At 44.6% G+C, this 22,509-nt stretch overlaps 1 protein-coding gene across 2 annotated transcripts in view; it reads left to right on the top strand.

Annotated features, from left to right (window-relative positions):
- Positions 1-22,509, top strand: part of WDR72 (WD repeat domain 72) — a 933,775-nt gene that overhangs the window by 200,666 nt on the left and 710,600 nt on the right. For both annotated transcript variants that reach the window (XM_069624855.1, XM_069624854.1), the window contains exon 4: positions 18,928-19,006. In XM_069624855.1, coding sequence (XP_069480956.1) covers positions 18,928-19,006 — 79 coding nt within the window. The remainder of the gene's footprint in view (positions 1-18,927; positions 19,007-22,509) is intronic.

Below are 22,509 nucleotides of genomic sequence, written 5' to 3'. Positions count from 1 at the left end.
ACCCATGTGGAATTGGTGGTCCCACATGCCATGGAGGTAGCATACCGCAACGGTAAGCTATACCACTAAATTAACGTGCAAATGGTATGTGACTCAAACAGGATCATCACACATTGTTGTGTCCGATTCCCCGGATCAATCCATGATTCAATGGTCCTGCGGAACTCCACGATACCACGCTACATGGAGCGACATGCAGGGCAGAGATCTTGGCTTCTCGGTGAGTCGCATGTTAGACCCATGGAAATGTGATGTGGGAAGGTGATTGGGGTATAGATGCATACTTCACCTGGCTGAGATGGGGGGGATGCATACTTCACCTGGCTGAGATGGGGGGAGATGCATACTTCACCTGGCTGCGAGTGTCAGAGGGAATGGACCATGCTCATACCCCAAAGCAGCCCAGACTGGACCTGACACCTGACCACATAATACGAGATATAAGCAGCCCTACCATGTAAATGAAGCAGTGTCACAACCATTCCACAGCCATCTGCATGTGCAATGTACCAAATCAGATCGCATCCCCCTCAACACAATGCAGTTACAAGCAATGACTATAGCCAATACACAGCACTAAAACACCATCAACTGAAAGGACTGTCCCCCATTACTGCATACAAAGGAGACACATGAGGCTCAAATATATCAATACACCACCACACTGACACAGAGGCCCAACTGAATTGCATGACACCATTTGTTGTGCGTAGTGAGATCATCATGAGGCTGACATCAACGGTGCCAGGATGAAAGCATACAAATTACTGCATTCTTGGTGAGGGACTGTTTGTGATGACACCTGCTGCAGTACCTACGCGCCCCGTTAAATTAAAAGGGTTTGTCCATGAAAGTTGAGGTGATGTTAAAGATCTTGCGTCGCACCAGGTTTAGCTACTACGGAGACTTAGAGTCCCTCCACTCCTTTTGTGACAATATATAATGGTTGTGTTGAGCTATCCCTTGATAGTGCGCCGAAAAATAATGGAATGGCAAGTAGTGATGATTAATAAATTCCTTTTATTTTTGTGATGTTAGAGCCTAGTGATGATTAATAAATTCCTTTTTATTTTTGTGATGTTAGAGCCTTTAGACTCTAACATCACAAAAATAAAAGGAATTTATTAATCATCACTACTTGCCATTCCATTATTTTTCGGCGCACTATCAAGGGATAGCTCAACACAACCATTATACATACAAATTACTGGACATCTGCCAGATCACAGAAACAACCGCCGTGGACTAACACATTGCATGAGCACTCACAAGGAAATGGACCCCCTTGTGCCCACCAGTTGATGGCACGCACACAGTCCATAAGAAGAATACACACATAGCAGTCACATCGTGTGTCTCTATTCATGCATGGAAATGGGGTTGAAATGAACAAATAAATGCATGCTACGGTGTCACTTAATGAGGTCCCATATGATGTGATGACTTACACATACATTGTTGCACATGCAGGTGATGCAGGCTATCCCTTGAAGAGGTGGCTCCTTACCCCAGTCCGGAACCCACAGAACAGACACGAGGAGGACTATAATCGTGCACATACACGTACCCGTGTGGTGATTGAGCAGACATTTGGCCTATTGAAGGCACGGTTTCCCTGCCTCAGCAGGTCTGGTGGGGCACTCCTGTACCGCCATGCGAAGGTGGCAAAGATCGTCATGGCATGTGTCATGCTACACAATATGTGCATCAGACGGAATGTGCCCCTGCCCTTGATGCTGAACTGCAACCACCTGACGATGAGGATGAGGAGGGTGGGGATGGGGCAGCACCTCAGGGAGGCAGCGATGCACAGGAGGAACGTGACATGCGTCGGACTCTGATCAACCAATGTTTCTAGCACTCATGAACGGGGAGTGTGACATGGAGGTGGTACTTGGGGCACTGGGTGTGTCAGGGACATGGACACTGTAGACTGTTCAGCAATAAAGCACACGTACGCAATAAGTAATGTCCACACATGTGAATTATGAGTTACCAAAATGTGTATTGAAGATTTATGACAAAGTGAACAAGCCCTCCACCCCACACACCCTCTTCCCCTTCCCCCTCAACTCCCCCACACACCCTCTCCCCCCTCAACTCCCCCACATACCCTCTCCCCCCCTCAACTCCCCCCCCATGGTGTGCAGAAGGCTGCACCAGTGGTCGCATGGCTGTGCCTACTGGCCTCCCCCTCTTCCAGCACCAGGTGACCCCCTGTCCAATCTCTGCAGGTTCCTGCCAGACCTCCACACGGCTGGTCCTGGTTGAACTAGCAGTTGATGATGTGCACCATCTCACTGAGGACGTGCCGCACCGCTGCCAATTCGGCACAAATGTCCTTAGAAGATGACTCAATGGCTGATTTCAAAGACACAGCACATTCCCGGATGTCATCCCTTACACCCCCACATTCAGCTATGGTCCCCTCTTGGGTGGTTGGGGCTGCAGTGAATCTTTGAGGGGTTTCAAAAATACTATGTTCCTCGGGCACAGTTGGTGTGGTGCTGGGACTTGCAGGCCATGAATGATCCGGAGACTGCCCATGCATGCTTGTGTCATGCATGCTGCATGGAGACAGTTGTGGGGAATGCAGGGGGCCTGTGGTGGGAGTTGAAACATGCAGCTGATCCTCTTCCTCACCATCAGAGACTGCTGCTGTGGCAGCTGCCTCGCCCACTGTGCTGCTTGCAGCCGTTGCAGTCCCTTCTGCCACCGCCACTTGGGTGCTGGTGGCTGTTGTGGGCGCTTCAGTGGGGGCCGTAGTGCACATTGCTGCTGTGGCCTGTGGTGTTGTCTTGGCCTTCCGATGTGGTGCCGGTTGGCCTATGCCCCTTGAAGTGGAGGGGCAGTGTTGTCCCTCCTTGGCCCTGGCCTTCTTACGTGGTGTTCCATCTTCCTCCCTGCTGTCCTCATCACCACTGTCTGATTGCATGCCTGTGGGGGACCAAAAGAGGGAGAGGGTTAATGATGGGTCTAAATGCATCGGGCATGCATTGGGGTGGCTGCATCCATGTGGAATGGCAGATGATTGACATTGGGTGAGTGACATACGGGTTGCTGGCCTTTTGGGTGGGTGATGCATAGAGGCGTGTGGCCTTACACATATGGGGTGCATTCAGCATGTGGACAAGGTGATGCTCTGCACTGCCTGTAGGCAGTCTTGTACTCATGTGTCTGGTGGACCCTGCTCTACATCATTGCACTGTCAGTTCAGGTGGACATCTTCGTGGTGGTATTAGCATTGTATCATTTGGGACACCTACCTACATCGGCCGATGATGGTGCTCCTCGCTCCATGTCCCCGACTCCGTGAATTGACTCTGCCCCTATGGTGGTGACACATATCTCCTCCCACGGTTGTAATTTGATGGGGGACTCTGCACCTCCACCTGTCGCCATCCCCATGTTGCGGTTTGCAGAGAGTATGCTGCGTATGGGTAAAAGCAGGTAATCCCAGCGCTTACGGCATTCTTTTGGTGTGCGGGGTGTGGTGCCAACGGCGCTGACTTTCTGGCTGACCTCTGCCCAAATCTGCTTTTTCCGCTGCAGTGCTGGACGGGACATCTTGTTTGCAAAGACCTTATCTGCATGCTCCTGCAGTGTCTCAGCTAGCATTGTCAGCTCCTCTCTGGAAAAGCGCTTCTTGCGCTGGCGATCTCCCATTTTCTTCACAGCTTTTGGCATGGTTAAATGCAAAAGGTAGTGGTGGAGGTGCGTTAGAGTTCCGGGGGTTCTGGTTGTGGTGGATGGCAATGGATTGTGTTTTTAAAGATAGCCGCTGTGCTCTTTCCTGTTCCTGTGCCATGACGCTACTTCCAGTTCTGCTTATTAGCGGTCACCGCTATTAGCGGTAACCGCTAATAGCGGTTACTGCTAATGCCGAAGGCTTGGATGCCGGAGGAGCTATTTCCACTTCATCGATGCCGGTAAGGTTATTTTTTCGTGGTTTGACGGCATGGCGGTGAGATCATTACCGGCATGGTGCAAAGCTCGTGCCTGCAAACTCGTAATGGGCCGCTTCTAACGGTCTATTGCCAGCACGGACACGGTAATTGCACCATGCCGGTAATGACCGGTACTTACCGCCCGGGTCGTAATGAGGCCTAATGTGTCCAGTGCCAGTTAAATGAGAACAACAACTTCTTTTTCTTCTTCTTCTTTTTCTTCTTCTTCTTCTTCTTCTTCTTCTTCTTCTTCTTCTTCTTCTTCTTCTTCTTCTTCTTCTTCTTCTTCTTCTTCTTCTTCTTCTTCTTCTTCTTCTTCTTCTTCTTCTTCTTCTTCTTCTTCTTCTTCTTCTTCTTCTTCTCAGCATATGGAAAGAAGGCAATCCATATTGGATAGATACATTATGGGGATTTTTTTGTACCATTGATATTTTCCACACATGGCTTGTGGACTCATCATAGTGTTGAGAGGTCATTGAAGAAAACTGCAAATATTTCAATAAATACTAAATGTTGGAGGTTTTCATAGTGAAATTATAAATGTACTTAATTTCTGTTTCAACATTGTCGGTAGGACGGTGGTCGCATTTGCAATAATTCCTTTTTCTGCATTCCATCGCACATTATGCTGACCTGTACTGTTGACCTGAGAAAAAAGAAATAACACGATTTTTATTACCTGGACAATATAAGACTTCTACAAATATGTTATACTTTTTAAGGAAATACACGTTATCCTGATGAAATAAAACAATCTTGGTGTTTAAACCTTACAGTTTATTTCACTGTTCGTGATAGTGTAGAGGAGCAGCTGTATACATCTGCAGGAGATCCCACCCCCCTGCCTCTCCTATATTGGAGACCCAAGACCGTGCCTTGGTTGACACCATCTATCCTCCCAATACCACAGCAAGTATTTGGAAGGAGATACCCATTGGGGCAACCCTATTGAATGTATCCCCGAGGTGACGACAACCTGCAGTAGGAACTCCCTGAAGGAAATGAGATTGAGCTGAGCAAATGGACTGATGACATCATAAGAAAGTGTGCACAACATCCTGAGAAACAGACTGATGACAATTCATGGATCCTAAAGGAAAAATGACGAAGTAAAGAATCAAGTGTACTAGCAACGTAGAAAAGAAGATTACACGTTAACAAAGTGCTGCAGAAAACAGAAGCTCAATGAATGTACAGATGCTGAAACGTAAGGTAGATCAAGTCATCATAGAGACTAGCTACGAGTAGTGACTAGAATGCAGGTGAAGCTACCATTGTATAGAAAATGAACAATGGTATCATGAAATAAATAAGCCAGAATCCATGAAGCGGGAATGGAAAAACTGTGTCACAGCAGAATAATACCCTTATGGAACTATGTGCATGGCGAGGCTGTACTGAAGTCAAGATCCTAGAAATCAAGGTCAGCTATATACTCTGAAGAAGAACGAGTATTGTGGGGGATGAATCTTCTCACGTTAAGTTGCAAGAAAGAACACAAAGGATGCCAAGTTTTAATTCATTTAGAGCATTTAAAAACTGCAAAATGGACCAGATCATGATCTCCTGTCTTGTGGGCTAAGGATAGAATTAGAATATGAACTTGGAGTTCCAGACATGATAGCGAGTGCCGTCACTCCTGTGCATTCCCAAAGACAAGAATGGTCTGTAAGGCCAAGTACAAAGACAATTTCATGGCAGAAGGCATGGTGATGAGAGATGCTAGACTAATTGGGTGGTGAGGTAGCTTCACGTCCTATCTCCCTGCACCTATGTCTGGGCTTACGTGCTGCTAAAGGAACCAAATGTTCCAGACCTGGCACAAGCATGCAAACCAATTGTATTACTCCATATAATGAAGGACCTTATAGCTTGTAAGACCAATAAGAAACTGTGCATCTAGTGTTTCTGAAATGGCATGTTTTAAAAGGTAGACATAAGTTGTCCACCAGATATCGCACAGTCAGTAACAATCCTAGCTTCTATGTAAGTGTATATCTGGATGTTTTGCTTAACCAATCCCAACCCTTGATAGGTTTTTCACTATTGCCACTTATAATGACATCACTCTGACACATTATTGAGTATAAGATTTGTATTTTTTTCAGAAATCCTTGAAAGACTGAGTGTACATCCATTGATGTTCATTGTTACCTCCCTGTTTTAGATAATTGTTAACAAAACTGTAATTTACCATCTTCTTGGGTGTGTCCGGTTGTTTGGACTCAGAATTATACTGGTGTAATCTCATCCATCGTATATGCACGTTCCAAAGAGCCATAACCTCAACAGCATAGACTTACACGGCTTTGCAGAAGCATTGCTACATAATGGGGTTTGGATCAAATGATTGGACTGAGACTTACTGGGGAAGCCAGGAGAGATTTAAGGAGTCTGTTAGACAGTGAATGGTCACTTCAGAACAACAGATATACACATAAATCTCTGAACCCTGACCTAGCAGAACAATAAGGCATCACCCATTATTTGTCTGCTTCAAGAAAAGCACCCTATTAAATGATGCCTTTGTTCACAAGATATCTGTTCAGCCGTTGTTTCTTTTGATAGCATCAGCCCACAAAACTCAAGTTATTGAAAACATGTAATGAGTGGCCTTAGAAAACTAAATGCATTATAAATAATAAAAGAATAAAATACAATATCAGCTCTTTGATCTGAGCCCTTTCCTCACTTCAAAAACCAAGGTTAGATTTGAATTCAGCAAAGCGACACCAGGCACATATGTTAATATGTATGAAGTATTAATAAATGCATTCATTTTGATAACCCTATGATGCTTGAAACTACCAAAACCTGAAGGATTTCTCCGGATTCAGAATTGCATTGTGATTCTGAATATATAGGCCTCAGAAATGGCACAGGTCAATACAAGAAGAGTAAAGAATCAGGAGTAAAACTCAGACACCGAGGCATTGTGATGATTGCTATAAATGTTTATTAAGGTAAAAGAAGGGTTGGAGAAAGACCTATCTCGTCCTATCACTATGAGGGTTTTCCCTGCCTCAATGAAACTGAAGCATGCCAGTGTCAGAATGTCCAAAAATAAAGAGTTTTCCATCGTGTGTCCAAACTCGTATCCTGACCCTTACAAGTTAAACTCAAAGAAATGTGCAAAAGATTAAAGTCTTTCAGCTTGCCATCTGTAGCTTTTCCAATGGTCCAATGCAAAGTTCCAAAAAAACGTGTACCGACAAACAAATGATCAAAGTTACACAAAGCTCCACAATCCTCAGGACGGAGCTTCCCTTCCCCTAAGTTTCTCAGTTTCTTCCCAGCTTAAAGTCACAGTTTTTTTCCCCAGGATATGCAATTAACCAATCCAGAGGCTAGGGCTTCCTTCCCCTGCATCCCACACACTCACAGGGTTCTCCTCTGCTCCATGATTTTCATACTTTGCTCACCTTTGCAACCCAAGAGGTATGGCTCCCTTCCTTTGGGTTTCCGACTTCCGGGTGCTCACTGGTGTTGTCAAGGCTTCCCAGGCTTTCCTGCTTTCTCTCTCTCTGTCTCTCTGTCTCTGTCTCTCTCTCTCTCTCTCTCTCACCTTTTCATATTCAGCTTCACGTCGCTGTGTGGCCAGACTCTGTCTTGCAACGTAAGGGTGTTTGTCTGATGCTCCGGCTTTCCTTCCCTTGCCGGCTTGAAGCTTCCCCATTTCCTTGCATCCCAGTTTGCCATCTATTGTGGCCTGGGACATGCGTCTCCTGGCCATCCTCTGGCTTCCTTTCCCTCTGTGCTGTGGTTCTGCTTCTCTGGATTCTCGTTGCGGTGGGAGCAGCTCTGCCCTGAAACAGAAAGGTGTTTGCCTAACGCTCCAGCTTCGCTTGCTGGTGCAAAGCTTCTCCACTGCCTCGCATCCCAGTTCAGTGTCTCTGGATACTTTGTGGATGCATCCTCTGGTTGGCATATGTCTTCCCTTCTCTCCATGCTGTGTCTTCGCCCCACTCTCCAGTCTTTGCGTTCCCAGCCTGAGCTTGGGAGATTTATCTTCTGTCGTCTGGCATCTCCAGGCTCAACTAAAAGGCTGCCAGCTTGGCTTCTCTCCGCTGTCTGACCTGCGTCGGGTGACGTGAATCTCTTTCCATCTTGACGCTTCCTGCTTTTAAATATGGCGCCATCCCCTGGAATCCGCAAAGAACTCCATATCTGTGCTCTCTATTGATCCCAGGCACTTCCCCATCTCAATGTCTTTACAAAAGATGTTAGAAAGAGTTCTACTATTGGTGTAAGGTGGTTGAACTGGGTCTACACAACAATAAGCCATAAAGATATTGGTGTTCGAGGGAGGTCATGTTCTGAGTTTAAAGGAGATGTCTCAGAGTTTTTCTATTAGTCATCATGAGGCATTCTAATGCAACATTATTGTATGCCATAAAGGTCTGTGGTATTGATGGGTCATCAGGTTCTAGGGGAAAGGGGTAATATCATCTCTCATCTGATGACACCTCACCAGACCCACAAGGGTCATCTCCCCCATGTGGTCCTCCCTCAGATAGCCAACCCCAGGGTCAGGATCAGGCAGCTTCTGCCTATCCATGGCCACATGGGGAGAGACTTTCCCCAGGAAAGGAGTGATATTATCGCCAGATTCATCACACAAGTTATAAAAATACATTGCAGCTTTATTGGCTAATTCATGTTTGATAGACATATACATTGCTACTACATGCACTGTCACTAGAATATGATCTTTTGTCCTAAAAATACGTTGCAGCTTTATTGGCTAATTCATGTTTGATAGACATATACAATGCTACTACATCCATTGTCACTAGAATATGATTGTCTTCCCATCGTAAGCCAGATAATTTGAATCTCTTGTGTAAAACGGTAATGCAAGTACCACTGGTCAAAAAGTATAATGTCGGTTTAATTGGGTGATCCATCCATGCAAAGTGTTTTTCTTCATCTGTGATAGCACCTTAATCATGCCAATGTTGAAGATGACCCTTTAGCATGTTCTTTAAATCATTTAATGCTGGGATTTCTGATTTTTCATACCAAACTGGTGTTTTTAAATGTATCATGTCTTCTTTAATGTAGTTGGTTTTATTGATAACTACCACACCACATTCTTAATGATAATAGTCTTATTAAGAGCCTTACGCTCATTGAAATTAGGATTGTGTAATATTCGGCAACTTCCTTGAATACATTGTCATATTTTTGAAAATGTATTCACTCACCAAATCACAAAAGGCATGAACTACAAATCGGGAGAAGTCATGTAAATGTATTTATTTATTTATTTTTGTATTTATTTGCAGCTCACATAACCCGCAGGTATGTAGACGCTAGTTTCATTGTGGAAGGGCAGGTTATTTATAACACGCTTGTTTTTTTAATTTTATTTGTTTTTTTCTCCAAGCGCGGGTCCAGGACTCAAACCTGTGTTTGCTCGGCATGTTCTTGCTTCAAAGACTTGCGCGTTGCCACAAGGCTATCCTCCCATACATCTAAATTTCTCTTTAAATGTATCTGAAAAAGGAGGCTGCCAGCAAAATACAATAGGTTAGAGGACCTTTCAATGCATCAAATCACAAAAAGACCTATTGTATTGTTCCGTCAGATTTTCCAACACTTTTCAGCTATTATCCACAAGTAAACATGAAACCTTATTACAATAATGTGTTAAATCATCAACACATTCAGTTTATATTACAGAAATATATTACCAATAGTTGCAATATGTGTAGCATGTCTAGCTACATAAGTATGGGGAGTTCTGGGAGTTTATCTCTACCAGCCTATATCCCGGGTTTGAGTCACAACCAGATTCTTTAGCTCATCATCCCTTTCACAAAAGAGAAATTTCCACTACATATCAGTCTTTGTCCTGCCCAAGGACAGTCCAGCACCGAAATGCCAGGCAAGTCTCTTCTGAGCAAGAGTAACGCCAGGAACCCCAGACACGTGTTTCAGCCTGGTTGGGCCTCATCAGTGAGGTGGAGCTGTGCCTCTCTAAGAACTGTGAGCAAGGGTTTCACGTCTAGAATACCCTAGTTACTTAGGATGAAAACCCAAAGCTACTTAATATGCATAAGTAAGGGGGATTCTGGGAGTTTCTCTCTACCGGCCTTTATCCTGGGTTTCAGTCTCAACCAGATTCTTTAGCTCAACATCCCTTTCACAGAAAAGAAATGTCCATTACATATCAGTCTTTGTACTGCCCAAGGGCAGTCCAGCATTGAAATGCCCGGTAATTCTCTTCTGAACAAGAGTACTGCGATCAATCCCAGACACATGTTTCGGCCTGGTTCTGAGTAGACAAAGATTGACATGCTTTGGATAGTTCTCCTCTGTGAAACATAGTGAGCTAAAGAATATGGGTAAGGCCCTTGTAACCGGGACGAATGTCCGGCTGAAGGACTCCCAGTATCCCCCTGTTTTCTTGCATATCTAGCTACAACACACAATCCAAATATAATACACAATTCATGTAATTCACACAAAAATACAAGAAATATATATAAAACAATTAAATCATCACTGTACAAAGTCTTCTATATCCAACACAAGCATGTTTCTCTCCTTTGGTAGTCATCAATACTATGGACATACCTAAGGGGGGGAAGATTACACATTTACAGTGGTGAATTCAACTGTTTCATTCCAACAGAAACTTTCAGAGTTGGTTATTGCCACCATAGCTCAAATAAAGTTGTTCTTATGCTTCCAATAGTATTGTTATTTCATCAATCTAAAAAGTAGAAAGTAGTAAGTGAACTCTCTCCATTATGACCGCAACTCAATTGCAGACCAAAACAGCTTACAAACCAGCCACATTCGGAATGAAGGGTCTCACCCAAGTAGACACAAGTAGCATAGCAGCACAGACCTGTGACTCCTCACTCAGTTGAAAGGGTGAAAGAACACCTTTCAACTGAGTTAGGAGTTGTGGGTCTGTTCTGCTGTGAATGTGGCTCCAATGCTATTGGAACCATAAGAAAAACTTGAATGCTTATATCCTAAACCCAAGTCTGTAGACAAACTAGCCAAGTTAACCCTATCAGACATATTTGTATCTATGTCCACACTAGAAACCAATGGTGTTAAACATCTTAGAGTCAAATGAGCCCTAGAATGCAAATAAGGAAGTCATAGGTGAACCCAGTATTTTTCGCTAAAAATGGTTTTCGTTATTTTGATGTTTATCTACAATACCAATTTGTATGTGCATATTGGAAAGGATTTACAGGATATGCAAATGTGTTATACAAATGCATATGTGTGTGCATTGTGAATTAGCAAGAAATTAGCAGGCAAGTTGTGTTTCTTTTCTGTAGGCAAGCTGCCTTTATTTATGTGGAATACTGTGGGTGACTCCACCAACATTCAAAGTTGGGAACCATCTTTAATTTCTTTATTCATTCTTTTAAACAAAACAGAACAGTCAGATTCACAAATTAAGAATATTGTTCTCACAATTTGAAATTGGCATTCTCCTTAGCAGGAGGTGGCTAAGTTTCATTGGAAATAGGTAGAAGTCTTTCTAATGCACCCTAAAGTCTCCCCTGAGATCTTTTCCAGGCAATGCACCAGCCTTAATCTATTGAACCAAGATTATTGGGCATGTATACATAAAGAGATTCACCTTATTCTAAATGGAAAATTGGTTTTGGGCTCGCATATAAATTCTTTACACAATCAAAGTGTGGGCTTCTTCAGATGTTTCATCTCATTAAAAAATAAACTCATTCATGAAGATTATAAGGTTTAATTAGTCTGGTGATTTAGCTTTTGCTATGGGTGTGTCCTTGTTTGCACTGGAACACAATTGATCAAGACCAAAAATGGTGGACAAAAAGAAATTACATTAACTTGTAACCATCTATCATAAAAAAAATAGAAATTTATTGTTCTTCACAATGCATTAATAACACTGGGTAATATCAAAACTATAATCCATACATTTAATTTCACAACCACACATGTATATTGATGACTCCCAACCACATTCAACCTATTTGTTCAGGCATATCGCTGTTCATCCATGTTCACACTCTAACACAACTGTACATATTCACAACTAGCCTTTTGTAATAATGCAGGCTTCATACAGAAAAGTATTTATGCTACTTCTTATGCACCCTGTTGATCTAATGGTGTAGATCTCATTCAACAACAATTCAGTCATCTACAAGTGTTTCGGCCGTACTGTGCAAGCCTATTCAATATGGCTCTCGGATGGCTGCAGCCTTCTACAGGACAATGAGTGCTTCAATATGCCCCATGTTCTACACCTTGATGTGTTGATTGCTTATCTACAGTTAAAAGAAATACTCATATTACCAAAAATGTGCCCACTTGTCAATTCTTGTTTTGAATGAATCTACTCATATTGCTTGCACGTGAAAATCAATTTGAAAAAACCCTGGCCTACTTCCAGTGATGACTCTGGTGGCAGGTTCGGGTTGCTGGCAAAGTTCTTATTTCTCTTGTGATGTTTCTATCATTTTGGATGGGGCCATCTATGAATGACCAGGTGAAGAAAAGCAACAGTCACTCTTCTATCCCCTCTTAGTCCCTCTCTGCAGATTTCCACTGGCAGGACTACATGGCCTCTTTTTTAGGTCAACTTATTGAATGTGCTTTACAGGGCCCCATCGTCTCAGTCTAACCACTGCTAACTTCGAATATGAGCAGGGCACTTGGAAGTTCCCCCACGATCCTGCAGGAAGGGGGCCTCGTGGTTATAATCAGTACTATCAAAGTCTGAGAGCAACTCTGCAGCCAATAGTTTCTGCAAAACTCGCCTGTTTGTATGACTTGTCTCTCTGCAGTGGTTCTATGGACAATGTCTTTGCTGTTATTTCGTCGGTGATATTGTTCTATAAAAAAAAGAGGGAGAACAGGAGCCAGAGTCAGTATCCATATCTCACCCATCTCTTGGGCTCAGTGGCACCTGACTACATAGCTTTGTCATAGTGCGAAAGCTTTCGCCCTCCATGTATAATGCAGCACATCTGGTGCTCACCTGTGTTATACAGCTCTAAGTGCCCGCGGGGGCATGGACCCTAAAAATTAGGCAGAGAGCCTCAATGTGCTTTCCTGTTCCATCAGCAGATCACCCTCAATGGTCCCTGGGGATGGTTAGTGGACGGATCTGGTCTCTGCCTTGGAGCACCTGTCTCTGCCTCACAACTCAGGGACTTTCGAGGGGACTGCACTCAGCAGGGTCCAACAGGGTCCAGCAGGGTACTGAACAAAATCTTCAGGATGGTTCAAGATGATTCCAGATTATTCAAATAAGTGGTGGGAGACCTCTCCTTTTATTGGAAAAACTCCCCAGGTGATTGGACTAAAGCTAGCCTTCCTGAGGGAGTCCAATCCATGCCCTTTGCCTTTCTGATGTCACACCCAAAGTGCTTTGCTCCAGAAGAAGTGGAGGGGACAGGAAAGAGAAAGAGAGGTAGAGAGAATCAAGATGGCAGAACACTCCTAAAATGGTGCAGATCCCTCTCTGGCTCACCCTAGCTCTGCCCCCTCAACTCTCAATAGGTTCAAAGGCCTTTAGAAATGCACCCCGATGGTGTGAGGTCTAGCACTCTGTGAATGAGTGTTCTTCTTTATTTATTTTTAATTTTTATAGAGCACTACATGCCCATGGGCCTCATATCACACACAAAGGGACACACAAAAGTAGATTGGTTTCTTGGTTTCTTGGCTTCTGTTTCCAGGCCAGCATCCTGTGGAGTGGGTATCCTGGGGAAAAGGGTGTTTCCTACCCTTACAAAGCAACATTCCCACAAGGCTAATACTGCCAGTGGACAGGGGTGGGCCTTGCCTGGGAGGAATATGCATAATAATTTAATACAAATCAAAAAAGCCTGGGCTTTCAGACACTGGCCAGATGGCAATTCTTCACAAGCCCTGCTCCTTCTTCCCACTTCACCCGTAGACATATGTTTCAGACACAACTAAAGCCTGTGCCACTTATTTGGGCAGCTAAGAGGGCTTTCTACGCCCAAAAAATGAAGTCCATGCTTGGTCAGACTAAGACCCTCTTTTCAGTGGTGAGATCTCTTCGGATGCTAAACTTGCGCCATGTGTTTGCCCAACACAAGAACTCTGTGACACATTGGCGCAATACTTTACTATGAAAATTGAGACAAACTGCCCAAACACCGCAGAGGCAACATCTTCAACATCTGTACCTACCCCTGTTTGTGACAGGTCTGCTTTTATAAGGCAGTCAGCCTCGGATGTCTGGCCATCCTTTCCTATCTTTACCGAAGATGCAGTCATTACCGCTTTGCAACACATTAAGTCAGGGGCTCCTTCCGACATCATTCCCCTTGTGGTTATGAAGGATATATGTCTGGGGCTGCTATGCGAAATCACTGAGGCAATTAATAATTGTTGTCAGTCTGGGATTATTCCTTCAGAGCTCAAGGCTGCCACTGTCATTCCTCTCTTTAAGAAGCCTTCTGTTGATCCTCTGGTACCCTCTAATTATCGTTCTATTTCACTTCTTCCATTCTTTATGAAACTTCTTGAGTCTTTGGTCTCTCCTTTACTCTCTGCCTTTAGGGAATCTCTTTTGATCCTGCTCAATCTGGGTTCAGGCCGGGACGGGGGACCAAGAGCGTCCTGGTCTCTGTCCAAGACGACATGGCAAGGCTGGTTGATGCTGGTGGGGTAGGAGCCCTGATTCTATTAGATCTTTCAGTGGCATTCCATACTGTAAACCACCCTATCCTGCTCACCCGCCTGGGCGAAGTGGGTATCTCAGGCTGGGTGCTGACATGGTTTGCCTCGTTCCTAGCCAATAGAACTCAAAATCGTTCTCTCCCTGCCATTCCCTCTGGCTGGTTTTCTCATTGCTGTGGTGTCTCTCAAGGATCTGCCTTGTCTCCTATTCTCTTCAACATTTGCATCTGGCCTCCGGTGTGTCTCATCTCCTCCTTCGGCATCAGGTGCTATTCATATGCCAACGACACTTAGATCCTTATCCGGTTAGATCAGGATCAGGCTGAGATGTTGCTGTGCTTGTCTCAGTGCCTGACTGCCGTGGGGGGTTTGGATGAACCACAAATGGCTGAAGTTGAATGGAGACAAGACAGACGTTCTGGTGGTCGGCTCTCCCCCTGATCCTTCACTTTCGGTGTCCTCTTTTTGGCCCTCTTCTCTTGGTCCTCTACCGGCCCCTACCGAGAAGGTGAAGAACTTAAGTGTTGTGATATCCTCGTCTCTCTCGATGGACTCACAGGTGACAGCAGTTTGCCAGTCGGGTCACTTTCACCTTAAAATGTTTAAGAAGGTTTTGCCGTTTATTCCTTCTCACCTTCGGCCTCCAGTAGTAGCAGCCTTAACGCTCAGTCGGCTGGACTACTGTAACTCTTTACATTTGGCCCAACCCAAGGGCCTAGTCCAGCGGCTTCAGCGTCTCCAGAACATGGCTGCCCGGGTGGCAACTGGCTCCCCTATAGAGCTCTTATTTTCGGGGTGCTGCGTTCGCTCCATTGGTTGCTTGTCAAACATCGTATTGCATTTAAGGCCTTTTGCTTGGTGCATCACGCCCTACATGACCAAGGGGCAGAATACCTTTGCGACAAGTTCGGTCGTTACTGTCCCACATGGCCTCTAAGATCGGCTTTCGCTCATCTGCTTGTAGTTGCATCCTTCTGGTGCACTCGCATCAGAGGTCGGGTTTTTCATTTGCTGCGGCACAGCTGTGGAACAATCTCCTGTTGGCTATGAGAACTTATTCTAATAACTTGGCCTTTAGAAAATCTGTGAAAACCCTTTTGTTTGGCTAAACCCCGGCTTCAGGATACTGCCTCCTCCTTTCTCCAGCGCCATTTGATATTTTGATATTTGATATTTTATTTGTACACGAGTATTTCAGAGCGCGACAAGGCAAGGGAGGGGAAACAGGGGAGATAACAGAACAACAATGTTACTAGGCCCAGTGACATTAATAACGTGCAAGTGCATGTGAAAGGGAAAGGGGAAAAAGTGCATGGAAGGGGGAGAGTGGAAAGTGCGGAGCAGATGGGAGACTGATAAATAATAAAAACAAATATAATAGATAATGGAGAAATAAATAGGGGTTAGTGCCGCCAGCACGTGGCAAGTGCTGTGCTTACGCCAGCAGAACTGGGTAAGTCTGATAAGTGCATGAAAGAAGAAAAAGGGGGATTTGGGGACTGTATGGGTACAGATATAGTCCCCAGTGCAAGGGGTGGGCAGGAGGCAGTGCAGAAAGGGTGACAAGGTGAGCAGGTACCTGGGCTCAGGGGACAGAGGGTGGCCAGGTGCACAGTGCCAGGATTGAGCAGATCAGAAAGGGAGAGGGGGAGCAAAGGCAGAAGCAAAGAGGAAAGTCATGATGCCCTTGGGCGACCGTGCGCTCTAAAAGTGCTATTAACATAACGTAACATAACATAACAACTTCCTCTTTCTGGAATTGAAAGCCATTGACAAAATAGAGGACTCCCTTAATCAGTGGCCTTCAGACTTAGTGAGGCAGTACGTTGGGGGGTGTGGGACTCTTTTAAAAGGGGTACAGGAACAATGTTAATAGAAAACAAAATCATGGGCCTCATTACACGGATGGCGGTAGGGATTTACCGGTACCGGTAAAATACCTGTACCGGTAAATCTCTACCGCCTTACTACGAGGTCCCTTTGCGGGTTGGGGGATTTAACTCCTGCTTTTTGGAGGCGTTAAAATCCAACCCGCTAAGGGACCTCGGAGCTAATTACGGCACCGCAAAATTGCGGTGCCGTAATTAGCGCCTTCCCCATTCCCATAGAGCCCTATGGGGCAGAAATGGGAATGGGGAAGGGCAATGGCGGAAGGGGGATTTACCGCCCCTCCAACCTTGGAATGGGGCGGTAAATCCCCTTTCCGCCAAGGCGGTGCCGGTATTTTACCGGCATGAGCCATGGCGCTAATAGCGGCATGGCTCACCGCCTACCGGGTAATGAGGCCCCATATCTTTCATTTGGCAAATCTGGTCAACATTATTTGTATTCAAGAGGGTGGGGGCTCTCAGCATAAAAATGTTTTGAAAACACTTCCTGAAGTGAAAATAAAAACTTCAAAATATCACATATGGAAAGAATATAATTCACAGTGGGTAAAACATGAACACACACTTGTGGTGGTATTCTATGTTGGGTATGTAGACTTGATATTCCTTCTTAGTCTCTAAATTATTTGGTGCTATGTCTTTATCTGAAACATTCAAGGCTGTCCACAAAAAAAGATTTGTTTTGTCCGACTTTAGACAGCCTTTAACATTCAAAACTCTTGAATACCTCTCCCTGCGCCCTTTGAAATCGGGCCTTTCACCCCCAAACCCCTTCAACCTCCCCCCCCAATCCCACCTCATACTCACACACACCTTTTCCCCAGCACCCCCTTACATACCAAAACACTGAGAAACACACACACACACTCCTTCTCCCAGTCCTCTCCTCACCACACACAGTGTCCCCTTTCATACACACAGGCACGCAAACAAACACTTACCTGTAACCTGTCTTCCCCTGGCCACCTCTGAGCGCATTCGTCTGCAGCAGGAGCCTGACAATTTCGATTTAGAAAGACCGCTCTGAGTGTTCTCAGAGCGGTCTTTCTAAATCATTTATTAAAATCTTCTTTTTAAAAAAGGTGTTTTGATCTAGAACGAATTATTCAATTCAAGCTTTTAGAAGCATGACCCATTAGCGCTACATGAAAGAAATTGAATTACGCACACATAAATCAGCACGGACAGGTTACCGATTCAAGTTTATCAATCCAATTTAAAGGCAATATTGTAAAGGATGCGGGTTTACAACTAGTCTTGTTCTGGTTGTTTTCAATAAAAAATAAAATAATAATAAGTTAAAGTGCTTCTGTTGTGCCTGACCTATGACTTGATTGAAATATCCTGGCCTCCCTGCCCCACTCAAACTTGAGCCGGACCACCTGAAGTTCCAGAAGCAGCTCAAGTCCTTCCTTTTCTCTTCTGCGTTCTCTCTCTCTCCCCTGCAGAGCTACCTGTCTCTTGTGCCATTTGGTTGCTTGGCTACCCTGCGAGTCCACTGGGTACCGGGTTCCTCCATGATCACTCCCCCACCATGCACTTGGGGGCTGTAAATGTTACCCACAGTTCCATGCCTCCTTGCACTTACCCAGAGCTGCGCTGCCCTGGCTGCACTTACTCAGAGCGATGCTGCCCTGATTGCACTTCCCCGCTCCCTCTCCCTGGCACACTTCCTACTCTCTTCCCACTGCACTTTATGTCGTAGCACTTGCATGGTCTGAATGACACAAGGCCTAGTAAGATCGTTTGTCTTGTCCTCACTCTGTCTTCCCTCCCGTGTCTTGTTGCGCCTAGAAACACTTGTGTACAGGCGCGTTATAAATGACATGCACCATGTTTCAGACTCCTTGCTCTTGCACTTATATGCGTTTTGCAAAGAAAACCTTCAATGTAAAAAAAAACAACACTTGCCTCATGCCTTTTTAAATACGTGCGCAACATTACAAGCATTAGCTTGTAGCAAAGGGTACTCTGTCAGGAATTCCACAAACAACCTCTTGATGGCGCTGTTTCATCTTAACACATTACGGAGGCTAACTAAAAGGAAGCGCAACGCACCATGTGTTTAGATGTTTAAATTGAGTGAAATGAGCCATTTTCAGAAGGGCGCAGTTGCAAGGAATGATGGCTGTGGTGACACATTAATGGCAGAACACCTACAATTTGTTGCAGAACCAGGCTGGGATTTAAAGTATGGTTTGCAGCTAGCCAGTAGGGTGCAATTACATAAAGAGAAAGTAACAGATACCGCGTGTCATGCCATGGTACAGTGACGCCCAGTAATCTGTGACAAAAAGCCCGCTCCTGGGCACACCTCCAAGAGAAAAGACTAAACGTGGCGTCACGAGGCTCTTGCAACCAATTGACTGTAGGCTGCGGGGAGTCATATGTGCTAATATATGGTTGTCTTTTGACAGGGAGTTGATTGTATGGAACGTCGCCACTGGACAGTGCATTGAGAGTGCGAGGCTTCCTTATAGGCACACATCAATCTGCGTAAGTATAGTGTGCAATGTTTTACTAGTTTGCAAAAGTGTGTTTTTCACTAACCGTTCATCAGTGTTTAATATGTGACTAGTTCCTCAAACCCTTGCGAGGTACGGTGTTTGCGCATGCGCAAAGGGTTAAGTGTCTGTACGAATGCAGTTCTCCTTTAATTGCTCTGGCAAAAGAGCACTCGTGTTTGCTCTTGTGCCAATATACTTACGCTAGTGGCGAAAGAGGATGCATGAAATGCTCTGCGCTATTACCTCATGCAACCACTCACTATCTAACTACATCTAGCAGTACCATGCTTCGTTGGTTCTAGATATTGCCATCACAATAAAACGCTGGAGTCCCACACTCATTCTGACCAATACCTTATCACATTTAAGAAGCACACAACCATACATGACAACCATTTCCGCTCCCACTCATCCCAATTGTTTTTTTCTCTGAGTTTTGTCATTCTATTGTCTAATTTCTCTTTCCTAATTTCTGCTGTCGCGTCACCATCTTTTAACACTTTAAAGTCTTTTTTCACACGTACTTATATTGCATGCTCGCGTGGCAGTACTGCCCAATCCCCAACCATTATATACTTAACTATATCGTGAACTTATTAAAATCCAGCATGCTCAACGAAACAGGAGTGGACTTTAGCAAACACAAATGGTCTCATTCCAAGATTGCTGGTATCCTGGCGACATAGCCGCCATGATTCTGGTAGAGACGCCATGATTCTGGCAAATGTTGTTACTGTTTACGGTACTCGGTCCGAGTGTCAGAATGACGGTGTAAATCCCCATTCATGGAGTACCATAGTAACACAGGCTTTTTTTGCTGGTAGGTTGCCTGGCGTGCCTCCAGCTTTTAGCTGGAGGTAACCCAGGTGCCCCACCGGCAAACCCGTAGTTGGGGGGCCTCATAAAGTTTCAGTATCCATGAATACCGGCACTTTTTTACCTGACCACCCGACTCGGAATGAGACCCAAAATGGCTTCTTAACCTACTATTATCACTTGATTGACAGTAGAACATGCCTCCTCTTCTGCCTTAGTAGTATTCTGCAACAGAAAGTTACTGCCGAGGAGGAAATGCTGAATTTGAGTAATCCTACTAATATTGCTCCATTAGTACCCACATTTCTAATTTGGTGACACTCCTTGAGCATTAAGATTTTTTAAATAAACTATGCCAAAATCTGTATGCTTGTATTTGTATTTTCTTTTCTTTTATATATTTACAAATAATAATGAATTGGTACAATAATTTTAAAGGTGGCCTTTAACAGCAGGAAAAAGAAACCAAGAAACCAGCAAGAAAACATGATGTGATGATCCAAAAAAACGGTCAAATTGAAAGTCAAACAACATGATGAGTTGCTAAGAGACTCAAATCAGCCATCCCGCAACCAAAACATTTACTTTGGGGAAGCGAACATTAAAATGGTACAATCAGGGAATTCAGGCATTGAAATAAGGACAGGGGCTTGAAATAAAACAATAGTCCACAGTCTCTCATGCAGACAGGTACAGCCTGATCATATCAGACTCAAGGCACCGGCCTCCAGTCTGCAGTCCTACAGTCCCTCAAGGGCAGGGGCATAGCAGAAATTCTGGGGCGGGGACAAGGTGTAGCCTCTGGACAATACTACTGAAACAATCCACTCAAGCCATAAAAAAGCTGTATGTCGCAGTATTGCATTCCTCAAGCGCCGATAAACATGCATGTTGCAAATGCAAAATTATGCCAGTTTTGCAAACAAAGTTGCACTCTAATTTAAAAGTTGCTCACCAACTGCAACATCTGATATTTAAATGCATTTTGGGTGGTTGATGGAGCCCTAAAGCATGGCCAAAGACCCAGGTACAGTGACCAATGTCCATGACTACAAGCCGTGGACACTTCAGGTAGCTTCTGTTGGGGGGGGTGGTTAAGTGGGCACTGGCTATGACTTAGTGGTGGCAGGGGCATAACAGAAATCCATCCCAGTGGCCAATATAGAAATGTTTGGTGCAGGGAAGATGAAATGGCCAATGGCCAATGCCACTCGCCATGTCCAGTGGCTACTCCAGGTGGCTTTGGATGACATGTGGCCATGGCAATTGCCGGGAGGGGAGTAGGGCCAAGAGGATTGTGCTGGTGGCCTTGTCCAATGGTCACTCTCGGTGGCTTGGGTGGCAAGAGGCGTGGACAAATACCATGCTCCAGGCTTTCTGCCAAAGGCAATTATGGGTGGGTACTGTTCATATGATAGCTGTTACAGAATGCCCCAAGAACACACCAACTCTTGAAGACCATTCAAGGGTTTATATTTGTAGATTAGTAAAGGGCCTAACTAAAGGCCGTCTCTCTTTTTGGCTATCTCTCTTTCACAACTAGAGCATGCCATTCCCTCCCTAACCGAGGTATCCGTCAACTCCATGTCTGTCACTAAAATTGGTATCCCCTGATATCTAATGCTGATAATTTGACAGGGATGGAATAAAGGCAAATTACTTTGCTCTCTAACTCCTTCTAATAACAATTTAGATGGTCTCCAATCCAAGTTCTCCAAAGTGGTATAACGTCCCAATTGGTGCATTCAGACACTCAGGTGCCACTTGGTCCTTTCCTTCCATGCCCTGGTGTTTCACACCCTTTCTCTCTATCACTCTCTCTTTCTTCCTCCTACTCTCCTCCCCACTATTCCACCCACCATCTCCTCCTCACACTTTATTCCTTCCAATGTCCCTCTCATTTCTACCTACCTCCACCCTCCAATCTTGCTCTCCTCACCACTGCTGTACCCCACTCCACACCACGGTTGCACCCTTCTCCACACCACTACTGCTCCACTCCCCACACCACCACTGAACCCCTCTGCACACTATTACACCCCTCTTCAAAATACTACACCCCTCTCCAGAGTACTACACTCCTCTTCACATTACTATGGTGCACTAGCACCTTATAGCGTCTCTTGTGCTAGATGGAATGGTTATAGGTGAAAGTATCTAAAACAAAGGATTGAATGCCGTTTTTTCGACACCAAAAGTGCCCAAAAAAAGTTTTGAATGCTTTTTTTTTATTTTATGGGAGGATTTCCCCCCAAACCCCCTGTTTTCCTTTGTAAAAAAACTTTTTTTGCACACTAAACTAAAAAATATATAATAAATACATATAAAAGCATTCTAAACATTTTTTCCCTGTCCTTTTGGTTTAAAAAAAAATGGCATTCGATCTTTTTTTTTCAATCCTTTGACCGGACACCAGATGGAATTACCAATAAAGGTCTCAGACCAAATAACCTGACAGACTGAAGGAATATGGCAAAGTGCTACTATATTCTCAATTTAATAAACCAGGGTCATCTGGCAGAAATTGGAATGATGCTTGCACACTCACACACAAACTTGATTACACAGGGGATTTATACCCCAATATGCGTCATTTATGACACCATCCTACGTGGCAAACTATAAAACCTACTAGTGGGAGGGATTGGATCAGGGCCGGTCTTTGCATCAGGCAAT

Source organism: Ambystoma mexicanum, chromosome 11, assembly GCF_040938575.1.
Source record: "Ambystoma mexicanum isolate Mex_15411 chromosome 11, UKY_AmexF1_1, whole genome shotgun sequence".
NCBI classification, from domain to species: domain Eukaryota; kingdom Metazoa; phylum Chordata; class Amphibia; order Caudata; family Ambystomatidae; genus Ambystoma; species Ambystoma mexicanum.
Note: the sequence above shows the minus strand (reverse complement) of the source record. Positions and strands in the feature narration are given on the sequence as shown.